The 12,725-nt window shown below is 34.9% G+C and overlaps 1 protein-coding gene across 2 annotated transcripts; it reads left to right on the top strand.

Annotated features, from left to right (window-relative positions):
* Positions 1–2,894: 2,894 nt before the first annotated feature.
* LOC145567545 (uncharacterized) lies at positions 2,895–12,418 on the top strand. Of its 2 annotated transcripts, none has more exons than XM_081626846.1 (11): positions 2,895–3,167; positions 4,255–4,970; positions 5,339–5,516; positions 5,607–5,835; positions 6,805–6,944; positions 7,134–7,423; positions 7,493–7,705; positions 7,807–8,298; positions 9,285–9,944; positions 10,744–11,211; positions 11,896–12,418. In XM_081626846.1, exons 2-11 carry the CDS (start codon positions 4,695–4,697, stop codon positions 12,115–12,117), a joined length of 3,168 nt encoding a protein of 1,055 aa, XP_081482972.1. In that variant the 5' UTR covers positions 2,895–3,167; positions 4,255–4,694; the 3' UTR covers positions 12,118–12,418. The 2 variants fall into 2 exon arrangements, with proteins under 2 accessions (XP_081482972.1, XP_081482971.1); XM_081626845.1 differs by having other exon boundaries at positions 10,690–11,211.
* The last annotated feature ends 307 nt before the right edge of the window (positions 12,419–12,725 follow it).

The following is a 12,725-nucleotide window of genomic DNA, read 5'->3' as shown; positions in this document are numbered from 1 at the left end:
CTTTACAAAGAAATACTAAGGATATTTATGTCCATTTATAATCTAATATATACACTCACATTTCTTCTTTTTTGTTTAATCATCTGTATTATTATTATTATTATTATTATTATTATTATTATTATTATTCATTTGGTTATTTTTACAAACTTTGGTTGTATTTGTGATTTATATATTAAAAATATTATATTTGAAACTTAAATATGTAGTAGTTTTGTTTAGACTAGGGTGGCTAATGCGCCCGATGCGAACACTATACCTAGCCATCTTCGGTGAGGTTTTTTTAATTGTTGGTTATATTAATGAAGGAAAATATGTAAAATAAATATATTAGGGCTAAAAATGCCCGCACACTATTTTAAATAGTAAAAAAAAAAAAAAAAAACAACAACAATCAACATTAATTAAGGCAAAAAAAAGGCATTCCTAAAAAAAAAGCTATAAATATTAATGAAAGCAAGATAAATTTTGTACATATTAATGAGGGTAAACATGTAAATGCACATTTTAAAGGATATAATTGATAGCACACTATTTATAAAAATAATCTTATACGGAGTATTTTTTATAAGGTAGGGATACAGTTTTAAAATTAAAATTTTAATATTTTTACAAATATGATATTAAAGAAATTGAGCTAGTGTATTGACTTAGTACAAATTGATCGTGTCAATTATTTTAGGACTCTGCTCGACAAAATTAGCGGTACAGAGTAGCTTTATACAGTCAAATAGTGGGTAATAGCTAGAGCAATGGATACGAATTAGTGGTAGAGATTAGCTATTAATGTAGTGGCCGGATGATAATAAATTTGGAAAAAAAAAAATGAAGGGGTTGAAATATACAAACGCAATAACAGCCAAGCATATTATTATTTAAAAATGAAGGTGTAAAATGAAAGTATGGATCATTTAGATAATAAAATGAAGGCAATTTTTTTCCTTATAAAAGGCATATTTTTAAGGACAAGTGGACTTTTTTTCTGTTGAGGGGAGACAACTGGAGTTTTTTTAAAACAGATTCATTTATTGATAAAAAGTCATATACTATCAGTAAGATGGGCTATCAATATGTTGTAGATGTATGTCAAGAAAATTTTCGTTTGATTCATCTGATTGTAGCAAAATGATAGATTAACCACCTTTTTGACTCCGCATAAGAAATAACTTGTACTCTACTAACAGAAAATTGAACTTTAACAAAACCCACTATAGGGACACTTACTACACTCAACGAATGTAGAATTAAAATTTCGGGTATTTCCGACCTATAATACACTAATTTTTTTTGGACCTTAAAGTGAAATAGAAAGAAAAAGGAAGAGGTGGCTAGGTTTTTCTTTATACGTACTTGATATATGTGACATCTAAATGGACTTATTCCTCTACTCTATATGTTGTTATATACACTCAAGTGCATGGTGAACTCAAGGTATTTTTTCACTTATTTTGATAATTAAAGGATGATTATATTGCTCATTTGTAGGGCTGCAAACGATCCCAGTCGAGCCAAGTTTTAGTCTGCTTAAGCTAAGCTTGATAAGAAATATTAGCGTGCGAGCTATCTTGAGCTTAAATGTGCTTTTAAAAATCTTGTTCTAGTTTGGCTCGTTGGATTAGGCTTGTTCGAGCTTTGTTCGCGAACGTGGTTTTTTTTTAATTTTGAGGTTAATCTTGAGCTTGAAGAACGAGTCCTAATTCATCAATAAAAATATGATATCTTTTAAGTTTTAATGCATACACTTAATTTCATATAAGAACTTTTCATTCTTTTTATGGAAAAAGGTAAATTTAGAGTTTTTATAGGCCTATATAGGATGAAATTATTTGTCTGTTTTCAAATATCTATATGGGTAAAAGACATGATACCTCCTATAATAATGTATTTTTTAATATAATAGACATTTTTCGAGGAAGAGCGAGTTTTGACTGAGTTATAATTAAGCGTGAACAAACTTATAAATGAACTTAAACAAGTTGTTCACGAGCATCATAGAGCACATGATGTTGTTTGAACTTTATTCATTTATCTAGTGAGCTTAAGATTTTTGTTCAACCTTGTGTTGTTACTTAACAAATGAATTTTGACCGAGTGTTGTTCGCGAATATGAGTATTTCGGAATGTATCGGCTCATTTACACCCCTACTAATTAGATTTATCAAATGAGCAAAAGATAAACTTAGGTATATTGTGTGCCCGGATGTATGTAAAATTCAATAATTGGTTCCTACAGGCGCCTGTACGGTAAAACGTACATTCGTTTTGTAGGAAAGAACATGATATATAAAAGTAATGAACATATACCTATAGTGAAAAGAACATACTATTAAAATGTAATGAACATATACCTAGAGTGAAAATAACATACTATCAAAATGTAATGAACATATATATACCTATGTGAAAAGAACATATTTGCACCAAAAAAAAAAAAAAATTGAAAAGAGCATATGTTTATGTTCTTTGATAGTTAGTGTAATGTACTTTTATTTGCGACATAATGTTCATTGCTTATTGTGAAATGTTTATTGAATTTTGTCTATTTTCAAATTATGGTGGTTATATATTGATAATGTTTATTACATAATATTATCGTGTTCTTTATTAATATTATAGATGTTCTTTAAATATGAAAAAATATATATAAAATTGGATATTCATTACAAAATAACTATATGTTCTTTACAAATTAACGGTATATTCTTTACAAAATAGTTACATGTTCTTTTTGCATTTTTTACCTGTACCAAACAAGGTACAACCGCCTGCACCTTAAAATTTTCATGTAAAATTCACCATAGATGAGCATATTAGTAAAAAAAATACAGAAAAAAGAAAAAAAAAACAGAAATTGGTATATTCCCAAATTACCCTTAGGCTCTTGGACCCGTATCTCGTTTGCCCATTCTTTCGGTTTCTCTCTCATGCCAATGTTTTCTCCGTTTATACTCTTTGGTTTTGAAAGCATATTCTGATTCTCTATTTCTCTTCTTGTTTGTGAACACAAATTTTGGGATTTATAAACACCATTATTAATATTATAGAAGCTCGTGATATTCAAAGAAGAAAAAAGGAAGTTAAAATAATGAGGGATTAGATAATTACTCCTCTGCTGATTTGCTCATTTTTATCCTTCTTGCCGTTCTCAAATCACCAAATTATCTCAGGTAATTTTTTTTTTTTTTTTTTTAATCTCAAATGGGTAATTTTTGTTTCTTTTTTTAATAATTATTTTTTGTTTTTTTTAATTTTGTTTCCTGCAAATTTATCTGAAATGGGTAATTTTCTAAATTGGGATTTGTTTGATTTCAAGAGGGTGGATCCAATGTGCCTGTATTTGATCTGGGTTTTGTGATTAGATGATCAATTTAATGTAATTTTATGATAATTCTTATCAATTTTTATGTAAAAGTTTAATTTTTTTTCTGGAATTATTGGCGTTACTTGCAGCATTGTCTTGTTAGTTTAGTTGGTTTTGCTGGAATTGGGTTTTCAAGTAGTTTTGTTGTTGAATTTACTCGTTTGGTAATTTGGTTGGCAATCGCAGTAGTTAAGAGGGTCCCTAAAAGTCACAAGACTCACAACTACTTAAAATGCATTTATCTGACCGAAAACCGGAAATTCGAAATGTTTGTATTTGTGATCTTGAAGTGATGCTTTTATAAATGGAATTTGATTCAGTTCTTTGAGTGCAAGATATGTTTGGCAGTATTCCATACTGTTGTATGTGAAAACTTTGAGGGATGATCATAAGGTTTGTAATTTTTACACTCTTGTTGGGTGAAGTGAAGTATGCTGAATGGCAGTAATGTATTAATGCGTATGTTTATAGTCCTGTATATTTGTGCAATATTTGTTTGTGAGATTGTGATCAAGAGCAATGTATGAACCACCTTGAGACATTTGTTTGCCCTTTTATATTGTGCTTTGCATTAATCCGAAATTTGTTTCATACATGTGTTTAAGAAAAATTAAATGCACCTATACAGTAGTAAGCTTGAGGTTCTAAACTGCAATTTGTCTCCAAGAATGTTGTCCCAATCTGTATTTTTTTTTTGTTTGTAGCTGACACACGTTTGATCCTTCTCTTTTTATGTTGGTTATTAGGTTTTCCGAATACTATTTCCTGGTTAGTCAAACGGACTGTCGACTTGTGGATCTTATTTTACATTTTCTTAAGCTGCTTAATTTTGCAACAAGGGCTGGCCTAGCCGTCTTAACTCATTTTTTTTTTTTTTTTTTTTTTATATGCAGCACATTTTAACCCTTGTAGAGATATTGATGCCTCAAAAAGTCAAAATGTGTGATGAGAAACTGAAAACCAGCATCTGAAGCGTGAACAGATTTTTCTGTAACTCTGCTGTAGAATATGATGAGAAAACAGTTAGGTCAAGGGCTTCGTCGTTGACAAATTATATATTGTGATAGTTCCTTTAATTCAAACTATGGCTGAGATTTTCTGATGCTTCAACAAGCAATTTTTTGAAATAATTATTGAGATGGAGTGATGGACTAGTTGCATCAAGTTTCTTAGAGGGACACAGCCCTTGTGTTGCTATCTCTTTTCCGACTTATTTTTGGTTTTGAAGTACCATTTTCTTTCTCAATTTCCTAAAGGCTATTCCTAGTTAAAGTATCTTGGATTCAAATTTCATTAGTTTCAAATAGAAGCTTTTTGGCTCAAAATACTGTCAATGGAAGGTTCTCTCTCACCCCGAGGGCATAAGCAAAGTCCTCAAAGCCATGGGCGCAAATCTGTTTTAGTTGGGACTCAGAAAGATATATGGCTTATTGTGAAGGAGGGCTGCTTAGCCGATGTCGAATTAGCTTTAACTCAACTGAAAAAAAATTGTGGTAATATCAACTCAAGGAATGCATTTGGCCTTACTCCTCTTCACATTGCTACTTGGAGAAATCACATTCCTATCGTGAGGAGGTTACTTGCAGCAGGTGCTGACCCTGATGCTAGGGTGAGTTATTCCTCTTTACTCTGTCTTTATAAGATTTACCTCTATTCTAGTTAAGTTGGGAGTTGGGTCGTCCTTTTTCAAGCTTGGATATTAGTATATGCATTGTGAAAAAAATCTAACTTGAACCACGTTTTTAGTATCTGTCAATGTATGTTATTTCATTTGGATTTGCATGTGTGGGTCAGTTGCTGATAAATTATTTGCATTGATGTCAGCCTTGGAAACCTTTATTTTCTTTCTTGTTATCCATTGTTAATGTCCTTTCTTAATTACACTATTCAAAGGAATTCGAATGCTTAATAGAATGGATGACCTTTAGATTATTCTCTGCTCTCTTGTTCTTCTTACTTAGGCAGCTTGTCTTTTAGGATGGAGAATCGGGATGGAGTAGTCTCCATAGGGCTCTTTATTTTGGCCACTTTGCTGTGGCAGGTGTCCTTCTTCAGTCTGGTGCATCAATCTCTATAGAGGACTTCAAATTACGAACCCCTATCGATCTCCTTTCTGGACCTTTGTCGCAGATTCTGGGCAATCAACATGCTTCAGGTTTGTGGTTTTGCCTCTTAGTGATCGTTCTTAGGAATTCTTGCATTGATATGATAGGATGACTAAATTGTACTTTTCTTTCTTGCACAGTTACTACTGAAGTCTTAAGCTGGGGAAGTGGTACTAATTACCAACTTGGAACTGGAAATGCTCATATACAAAAGTTACCTTGCAAATTGGACGCACTTCATGGTTCGTTTATTAAGTTGATTTCTGCTTCAAAGTTTCATAGTGTAGCAGTCACCGGCCATGGGGAGCTTTATACTTGGGGGTTTGGAAGGGGTGGCCGCCTTGGACATCCTGAGTTTGACATTCATAGGTAAAGATTCTGACCCCCCCCCCCCCCCCCCCCCCCCCCCCCCCCCCCTTTTCCTTTTAAGTAATCATCATGTAATTTGTAATTTTTATGTCTTGCTGAAGTATTTCCATTGGTTAAATTAGTCTTGTATGTTTATCAAGAATAATTTTTGATATTTCATGGTTATGAGTTTATGATTCATGATAGTTAAGGGCTTGTTACCTAGAGAAGTCCAGTTGTTAGGGTTTTTGATTTTAAAATAATGAAAAATGGAAGAATTGATGAGTTGCAAAAGGGATTCTTTGTGAGAGTTTTCGACAAGGACCAAGGGTTGGTTACTGGAGATGCTGATGAGAGGGCTCGAGTAAAGGAAGAAAGCAAGTGAACTAGTGAGCCTGATATATCTAAAATAATCAACGAAGATAAGTAGTGGGAAAATTTTGGACTTTTGGTCAATTTTCATTTTGCCAGGTACTGTGTGCCTGTGTGGAGTGATGAATGGTCATCCACCTTGCTCAGGTTTGTATCCATTGCAATTCACTTTTTTAAGTACTCACACACCTTACTGTAGCCTGAAGCAGCAAATGTGTGGTTGTTGGGACACTTTCTACATGGTGTGGCAAGGGAGATGAGGCTGTAGGGTTAATTTTGTTTTCACCAGTAATGTTTGAATATTTGAACCTGTTTTTTGGAATCGCAAATTGCTCTAATAAGACCCCTCTGAATGTGATTATGCATTGTAAACACTAAACACCGTATCTGTTTACTTTTTACTGCTGATAGCTGTAGAATCTGTTTTCAGTGAATTGATTTTCCTGGCCTTTTATAGATGAATGCTTAATTGTCCAATGCTAAACATTGAAATATTGAAAGTTGATGAGCTTGCAACCACATTAATTGTATTATAACTACCTTTGCATCTTGTGTGTGCTCTGGCTGCTGTGGTCCATAGTTCAATGTTGAGATTCTGATATTGTTGTCTTCTTGTAGTGGACAAGCTGCAGTTATAACACCAAGGCAAGTGATTTCAGGCCTTGGTTCTCGACGTGTCAAGGCAGTTGCAGCTGCTAAACACCACACAGTAATTGCTACTGAAAGTGGTGAAGTTTTTACTTGGGGATCCAATAGAGGTATAGCTGATGTGTAAAGTTAGTGATTAGTGGGTGTAAATTGCTTTTCATTTACTCTCTGAGTTTGTTCATTTGATGTTTGTTTGCCTAAATTTGCATTATCATCAGAATCATGTTCTTACTTTTTTCTTGCCTCTGTTGTAACTTATGTATGTCGTGTTTTGGCTTTCTTGTGAACTATATATTCAGAGGGCCAACTTGGCTATGCTTCTGTGGACACCCAACCAACTCCTCGTAGGGTTAGTTCTCTTAAGTCAAAAATAGTGGCTGTTGCTGCGGCAAATAAACACACTGCTGCTGTTTCTGAGACTGGTGAAGTATTCACATGGGGCTGCAACAAGGAAGGGCAACTTGGTTATGGTACATCTAACTCGAGCTCCAATAATACTCCAAGGCTGGTTGAATATTTGAAAGGAAAGTTCTTTACGGCAGTTTCCGCTGCAAAATATCATACAGTGGTCCTAGGAGCAGATGGGGAGGTATGCAAGTTTAGCCAAGCTGGCATTATTTTTGGGTTCGTAAATTTTCATTGTTTCTGTTGGCTGTAGGTGTTCACTTGGGGTCATCGACTTGTAACACCGAGACGCGTGATTATTGCTAGGAATTTGAAGAAAAATGGGAATGCTTTAATGAAGTTTCACAGAATGGAGAGGCTTTACGTGGTTTCTATTGCCACAGGAATGGTGCATAGCATGGCTTTAACTGATGATGGGGCACTATTTTACTGGATTTCATCTGATCCTGACCTCAAATGCCAGCAGGTTGGTATTCTAAATACACGAGGTTTTTTATTTGACCACAATGTTATAGCAGATTGTTAGTTTATTAATACCTCTTTATCCGTTTGCCTTCGTTTACGCAGGTATGTTATCTTAATGGAAAAAAAATTGTCAGTATTTCTGCTGGTAAGTATTGGCATGGTGCAGTTACATCGGCTGGTGACATTTACATGTGGGATGGGAAGAAAGCTAAGGACAAGCTGCCAGAAGTTACTAGGCTTCACGGTGTGAAAAGGGCAACTAAAGTTTCTGTGGGTGAAACACATCTACTGATTGTTGGCTCAACTTATCATCCTGCTTATCCTGTCAATGCAGTAAAGGACTGTGAAAATTTAAGCCTTGCTGTCAGTGATGTTTTGGGAGAGTTGGATGAGGGATTCATGTACAATGACATGGAGTCTGACAATGCTAAATCTGGTTTGAAAATGGAAAATGTTGGTGACAAGGTTGTGCCTAGTTTAAAGGGCCTTTGTGAGAAAGTAGCTGCGCAGTGTTTGGTAGCGCCACGAAATGCTTTGCAAATGTTGGAAATTGCAGATACGTTGGAAGCAGGTGATCTTCGGAAGTACTGTGAGGTAATTTTAGTATTAAATTATGCTCAAAAACCTCCCTTTTTTTTTTATCTTTATTTTTATTTTTATTTTTTTGTGTTTCAATCCTCTTTTCTATTGCAACATAGCTGATATGTCATTGTTGAATTTTACTGTCTGTACGGCTTTGGTCATATAACATATATGAGAATAGAGTGAGGTTACCAGTATTGGTATAACATTGAGCATTTACTCAGAGTCATATGTTAGATATTTTACTATTGAAATCAGAATTGCTGGAATAGTTGAGCTCGAACTTCTAGCATCTTTTCCCCCCCTCTCATCTCTACTACATGCCTTGGTTTAGAGTGTATAACACCATATATTGTTGCTTGTATTCTTGTACTCCGTAATTGTATGGTCAGCCATCCAATTCATAAATTTCAAAAATTGATAGCTAACTTTACTGCTGAAATAGTTATTGAAAGAGTAAATATGGCGATGAATTTTTTATTTTTTGTTTTGTTTTTGAATTTCTCATAATATAGTCATTTAGCAATACAATTTGTCACACTAAGGCCCTATTCTGATCACCTTATTTTTACTTATTCTCTCATAAGTTCTGATAGGATTAGTTGAGGAAAAATAAATTGTGATATGGGTTGGTAAGGGTTACCCAATTTCAAATTACAACTAATATAAGTTTTAACAAGTTCAAGTAAGTTAAGATAGGTTCAGATAAAGATAAGTTGTGATCAGTGAAAATCAGGTGAACAAAACACACCCTAAGCTATTACTCTAGAATAGATAAGCCAACAACTTATCACATAATTTTGTATGCAAAGCTTGTCGTGATGATTAATTTGGGACAAAGGGAGCATTAAAAAAATGAAAGATAATGAAATAGTATTGAAAAAAAAAATTAATTAAGTTTTTATCTTGTATGTTCTTAATAAACTAGCGTTGAAATATAATCTGTAGATATATAGGATGATATAATTCATTATCTGATGTAGAAATTGTACTTGCAGGAAATTGTTATTCGCAATTTTGACTACATTTTTACGGCTTCATTGAATACTGTTGCTACTGCCTCACTGGAAATTTTAGCTCACATTGAGAAAGTGCTGGATGTGAGATCATCTGAGTCATGGAGTCATCGTAGACTCCCTACTCCAACAGCTACTTTTCCTGCTGTTTTAAACAGTGAAGAGGAGAATAGTGATAGTGAGTCTCCAAGAACCAGGGATAGCCTCACCGTTACTGATAGTGCAAAGAAAGCTGGTTGTTTCAGATTAGATAATTTTTTGCAACCTATGATTGTTACAAATCAGGAAGTAAGCAAGCAAATAAGAGTACTGCGGAAAAAGTTGCAACAGATTGAGGTTCTTGAGGCAAAGCAGTCTAAGGGACACATTCTTGATGATCAGCAGATTGCAAAGCTGGAAACACGGCCTGCTCTAGAGAGCTCACTTGCAGAGCTGGGTGTTCCTATCGAGACAACAATAGCAAAGTCATCAGTTTCAGTGGTATCAGATGGCAAGGTCTCTAAGGCAGGGATGCCAAAGAAGCAGAGGAGAAAGAGTAGACAGAAGGAATCTCAGACAGAAGCTTATTCTGGTACCGAATTGGAATCTAACCATGTGAAGGCTGTCGTGGACCTCAATTTGTCGAAGTTGACGGAGGGGAAGGTGATCTTTTTAATGCATCTTCTTTATAATCTGTGCTCTTTTCTGATCAAAGATAGCTCTTGCATCACAGTTTTCAGGTTTTTGCTTAGTTATTGAGTTGTGTGTTTTGAACAATGATAAAAAAAACCTTAAGCCCTAATCAGGCAGTGAAATAACATTCTTACTGCATAAGATCACAAGGTAGTCAATGAACAAAAGTGTTTGGCAGCTGTTGATCTACTATAACAATTAAGAACTTGTTTGATCGTCCTATGTTTAGTGTATATGATCCTTATTAATTTGTACTCCCTTTGTCCCTAAACAAAGCCTCATTTCCCTTGGGCACGAGGTTTTAGGAGAGGATTTGTGGGGAGTTGTTGATCAAAGTTTATTAATTTAAAAAAATTAGTGGGAATAACTTGGTAAGTTTAGGGGAAGTAAGAAATTGTAGTGGGGTTACATGATTTTGTTGAACAAAAGTTAATAAATAAAGAACTTAGTGGATTGTGGGCCCCACCCACTTGAAAAATAGAGATTTGAATCTAGGGACAAGAAATTAGGGATAAATGGGGCTTTTATTTAGGCACGGAAGGAGAATATGGTTTTGTAAGTTAAGTTTGATCAATTTAAACCTCAAGGTATATGTCATGTAATTTATTCCATAATTTTCGATTGATGACTACAATGATGAGCTTGTTTTTATTTACAGGAATATGATCAGTTTTTATATTAGTCTACTGAGTTATATATTATTTTGGCAATATAGGTTCCTGCTGAACCTGAAGATTCATTTACTAAAGGCTTCCCAAATCTCTCTCAGGAGAAAGACTCTCCTGGTGTGGGTACGAGTAAAGGCTCATTGGTGGTGGGAATGAAGAAGAAGAGCAAGAAGATACTCAAGGGAGGGCTCTCCATGTTCCTGAGTGGTGCTCTTGAAGAGCCTAGCAAAGTTGTTAGTCCACCACCACCGTCACCCAAATGTGAAGGGCCAGCATGGGGTGGATCTAAGGTTTCAAAGATGTCTGCATCTCTCCGTGAGATCCAAAATGAGCAAAGCAAATTGTTCAATAATCTGCCTATTAAAAATAAAGAAAAACCAGAAGAGCTACCTGATAGGAGCAGTGGAAAATTTTTGTTGAGCTCTTTGCTGGCCTCTAACCCGATTCCAGTGGTGCCTGCTCGCACAACACTGTTACCTGATGGAGATAAAAATACTCCTCCTTGGGCTGCTTCTGGGACCCCACCTCATCTTTCAAGGCCTTCTCTCAGGGACATACAAATGCAGCAGGTACCATTATGGCACTAAGTTGCCCTGTAATTCTTTTTTTGCTGTCTTATTTTTCTACACTTGCTGCCTCTCATTCTCCTTCTAGGGTGAGTAAAGAAATGGAAAAATGAAATGTCTTGTTTATGTTGGCTGATTTTATGTTGTATTTTTGCTGATGTGCATGTTTATACTAGGTTTATTTATTTGTGTTATAGTGAACTTTTTGGAATAAGTTTTTGCAGATATAGACCTGGCCTATGGTTGGGTTAAGAGAAGCTTAAATATACCATTTGTGTACTATCTTGGAAAAATCAAAATTTTTTTGGATGGTCAAATATGGAAATGGTAACTTCTTGTGATACATATAGTGCTAAAGTGTCCACAACTCTTTTAATGAGCATTTGACGTTTTTAGCTTATCTGTTTCTGCTTTTTTACTGTTAGTGTTTGGAGTTTTGTTTTTCAGTTTCTATGGTAAGCAAAATTGGCTAGTTTGGTGTTCATGTATACTAGGTTAAGTTGAAATTAGTTTTTAACATGAGTTCTCTCCTGACAGTTTCTCATAAAGCATTTCTTTGTTCTTTAATGCAATTCATAGCTCTGCTTCGTTTTAAGTTTTAATAACCATTTTTTTTACTGTCATCTATGCCAGCCCTGTTTATTCACTGCTCTTAATTTTTGCTTTTTTTTTGCTCCATTTAAACAGGGTAAAAATCAATCTGTTTCTCATAGCCCAAAAACAAAGACAACTGGATTTGCAGTTACTACTGGTCAGGGGTCACCTTCTGAGTCTGGCACGCAAAGCCGTTGGTACAAACCCGAGGTGGAATTAACATCTTCAATCCGTTCCATCCAGATAGAAGAGAAGGCAATAAAGGATTTCAGGCGCTTCTATAGCAGTGTTAGGATCGTAAAAAACCAAAGTTAGTGTTTTGTCTATTTACTTTAGCAGGTTAGACTTCTGAATACCACCTTTTCTGTTCTTTCTCAGACTGTACAGATCCTTTGTATATTCACTTAGCTAGGTTTATTATCTTGGCGGAAAAAAATTGTGGTTGACTGAAAGTTCATAGGGTAGCTTGTATAATCAATCCCTTTATAGAGGTTTTTTTTTTTGCTTAGGGTAGGCTATGATATTAATATGTATGCATATCAACACTTTTATGTTACAACTGTGAATCTAAATTTTACATTTAGTGAAATAATAGCGGTGTGTATTTTCACCCAAAGTGCTTTTTTTGTTTCTCATTGCATTACTTTCTAGTTTCTAAACAGCGTTTACTGCGGCAATTCCTCTAGTAATATCCTGCGTTCAGGACTGCACCAGATAGGATTTGGAACTACCAAATTTCTTAGGCTGGGGACTGGACCCAAGTAATTCCTGTATAGACCAGTCTGGACTTGATAATCCCAGTTTGATTTGATTTGAGATAGGTTGTGTTTCTGGAAACAGAATACTCCTCGGTGTTCGGGTAATGATATCAAGATGTCCTAGAGCTAGGTCCAATGAGTGTCCGAATTTCCCTCAGCTACGCC

Source organism: Chenopodium album, chromosome 11, assembly GCF_948465745.1.
Source record: "Chenopodium album chromosome 11, dcCheAlbu1.1, whole genome shotgun sequence".
In the NCBI taxonomy this organism is placed as follows: Eukaryota; Viridiplantae; Streptophyta; class Magnoliopsida; order Caryophyllales; family Amaranthaceae; genus Chenopodium; species Chenopodium album.
The sequence above is the reverse complement of the archived record's forward strand: the minus strand, read 5'-3'. Positions and strand labels throughout refer to the sequence as shown.

What these genes read in the sequence shown, in the direction of transcription:
- LOC145567545 (XM_081626845.1), top strand. Translation starts at nt 4,695, where the DNA reads ATGGAAGGTTCTCTCTCACCCCGAGGGCATAAGCAAAGTCCTCAAAGC. An exon ending in GGGCAATCAACATGCTTCAG is followed by an intron (nt 5,517 to 5,606) that starts GTTTGTGGTTTT and finishes TTTCTTGCACAG; the next exon opens with TTACTACTGAAGTCTTAAGC. An exon ending in TACTTGGGGATCCAATAGAG is followed by an intron (nt 6,945 to 7,133) that starts GTATAGCTGATG and finishes CTATATATTCAG; the next exon opens with AGGGCCAACTTGGCTATGCT.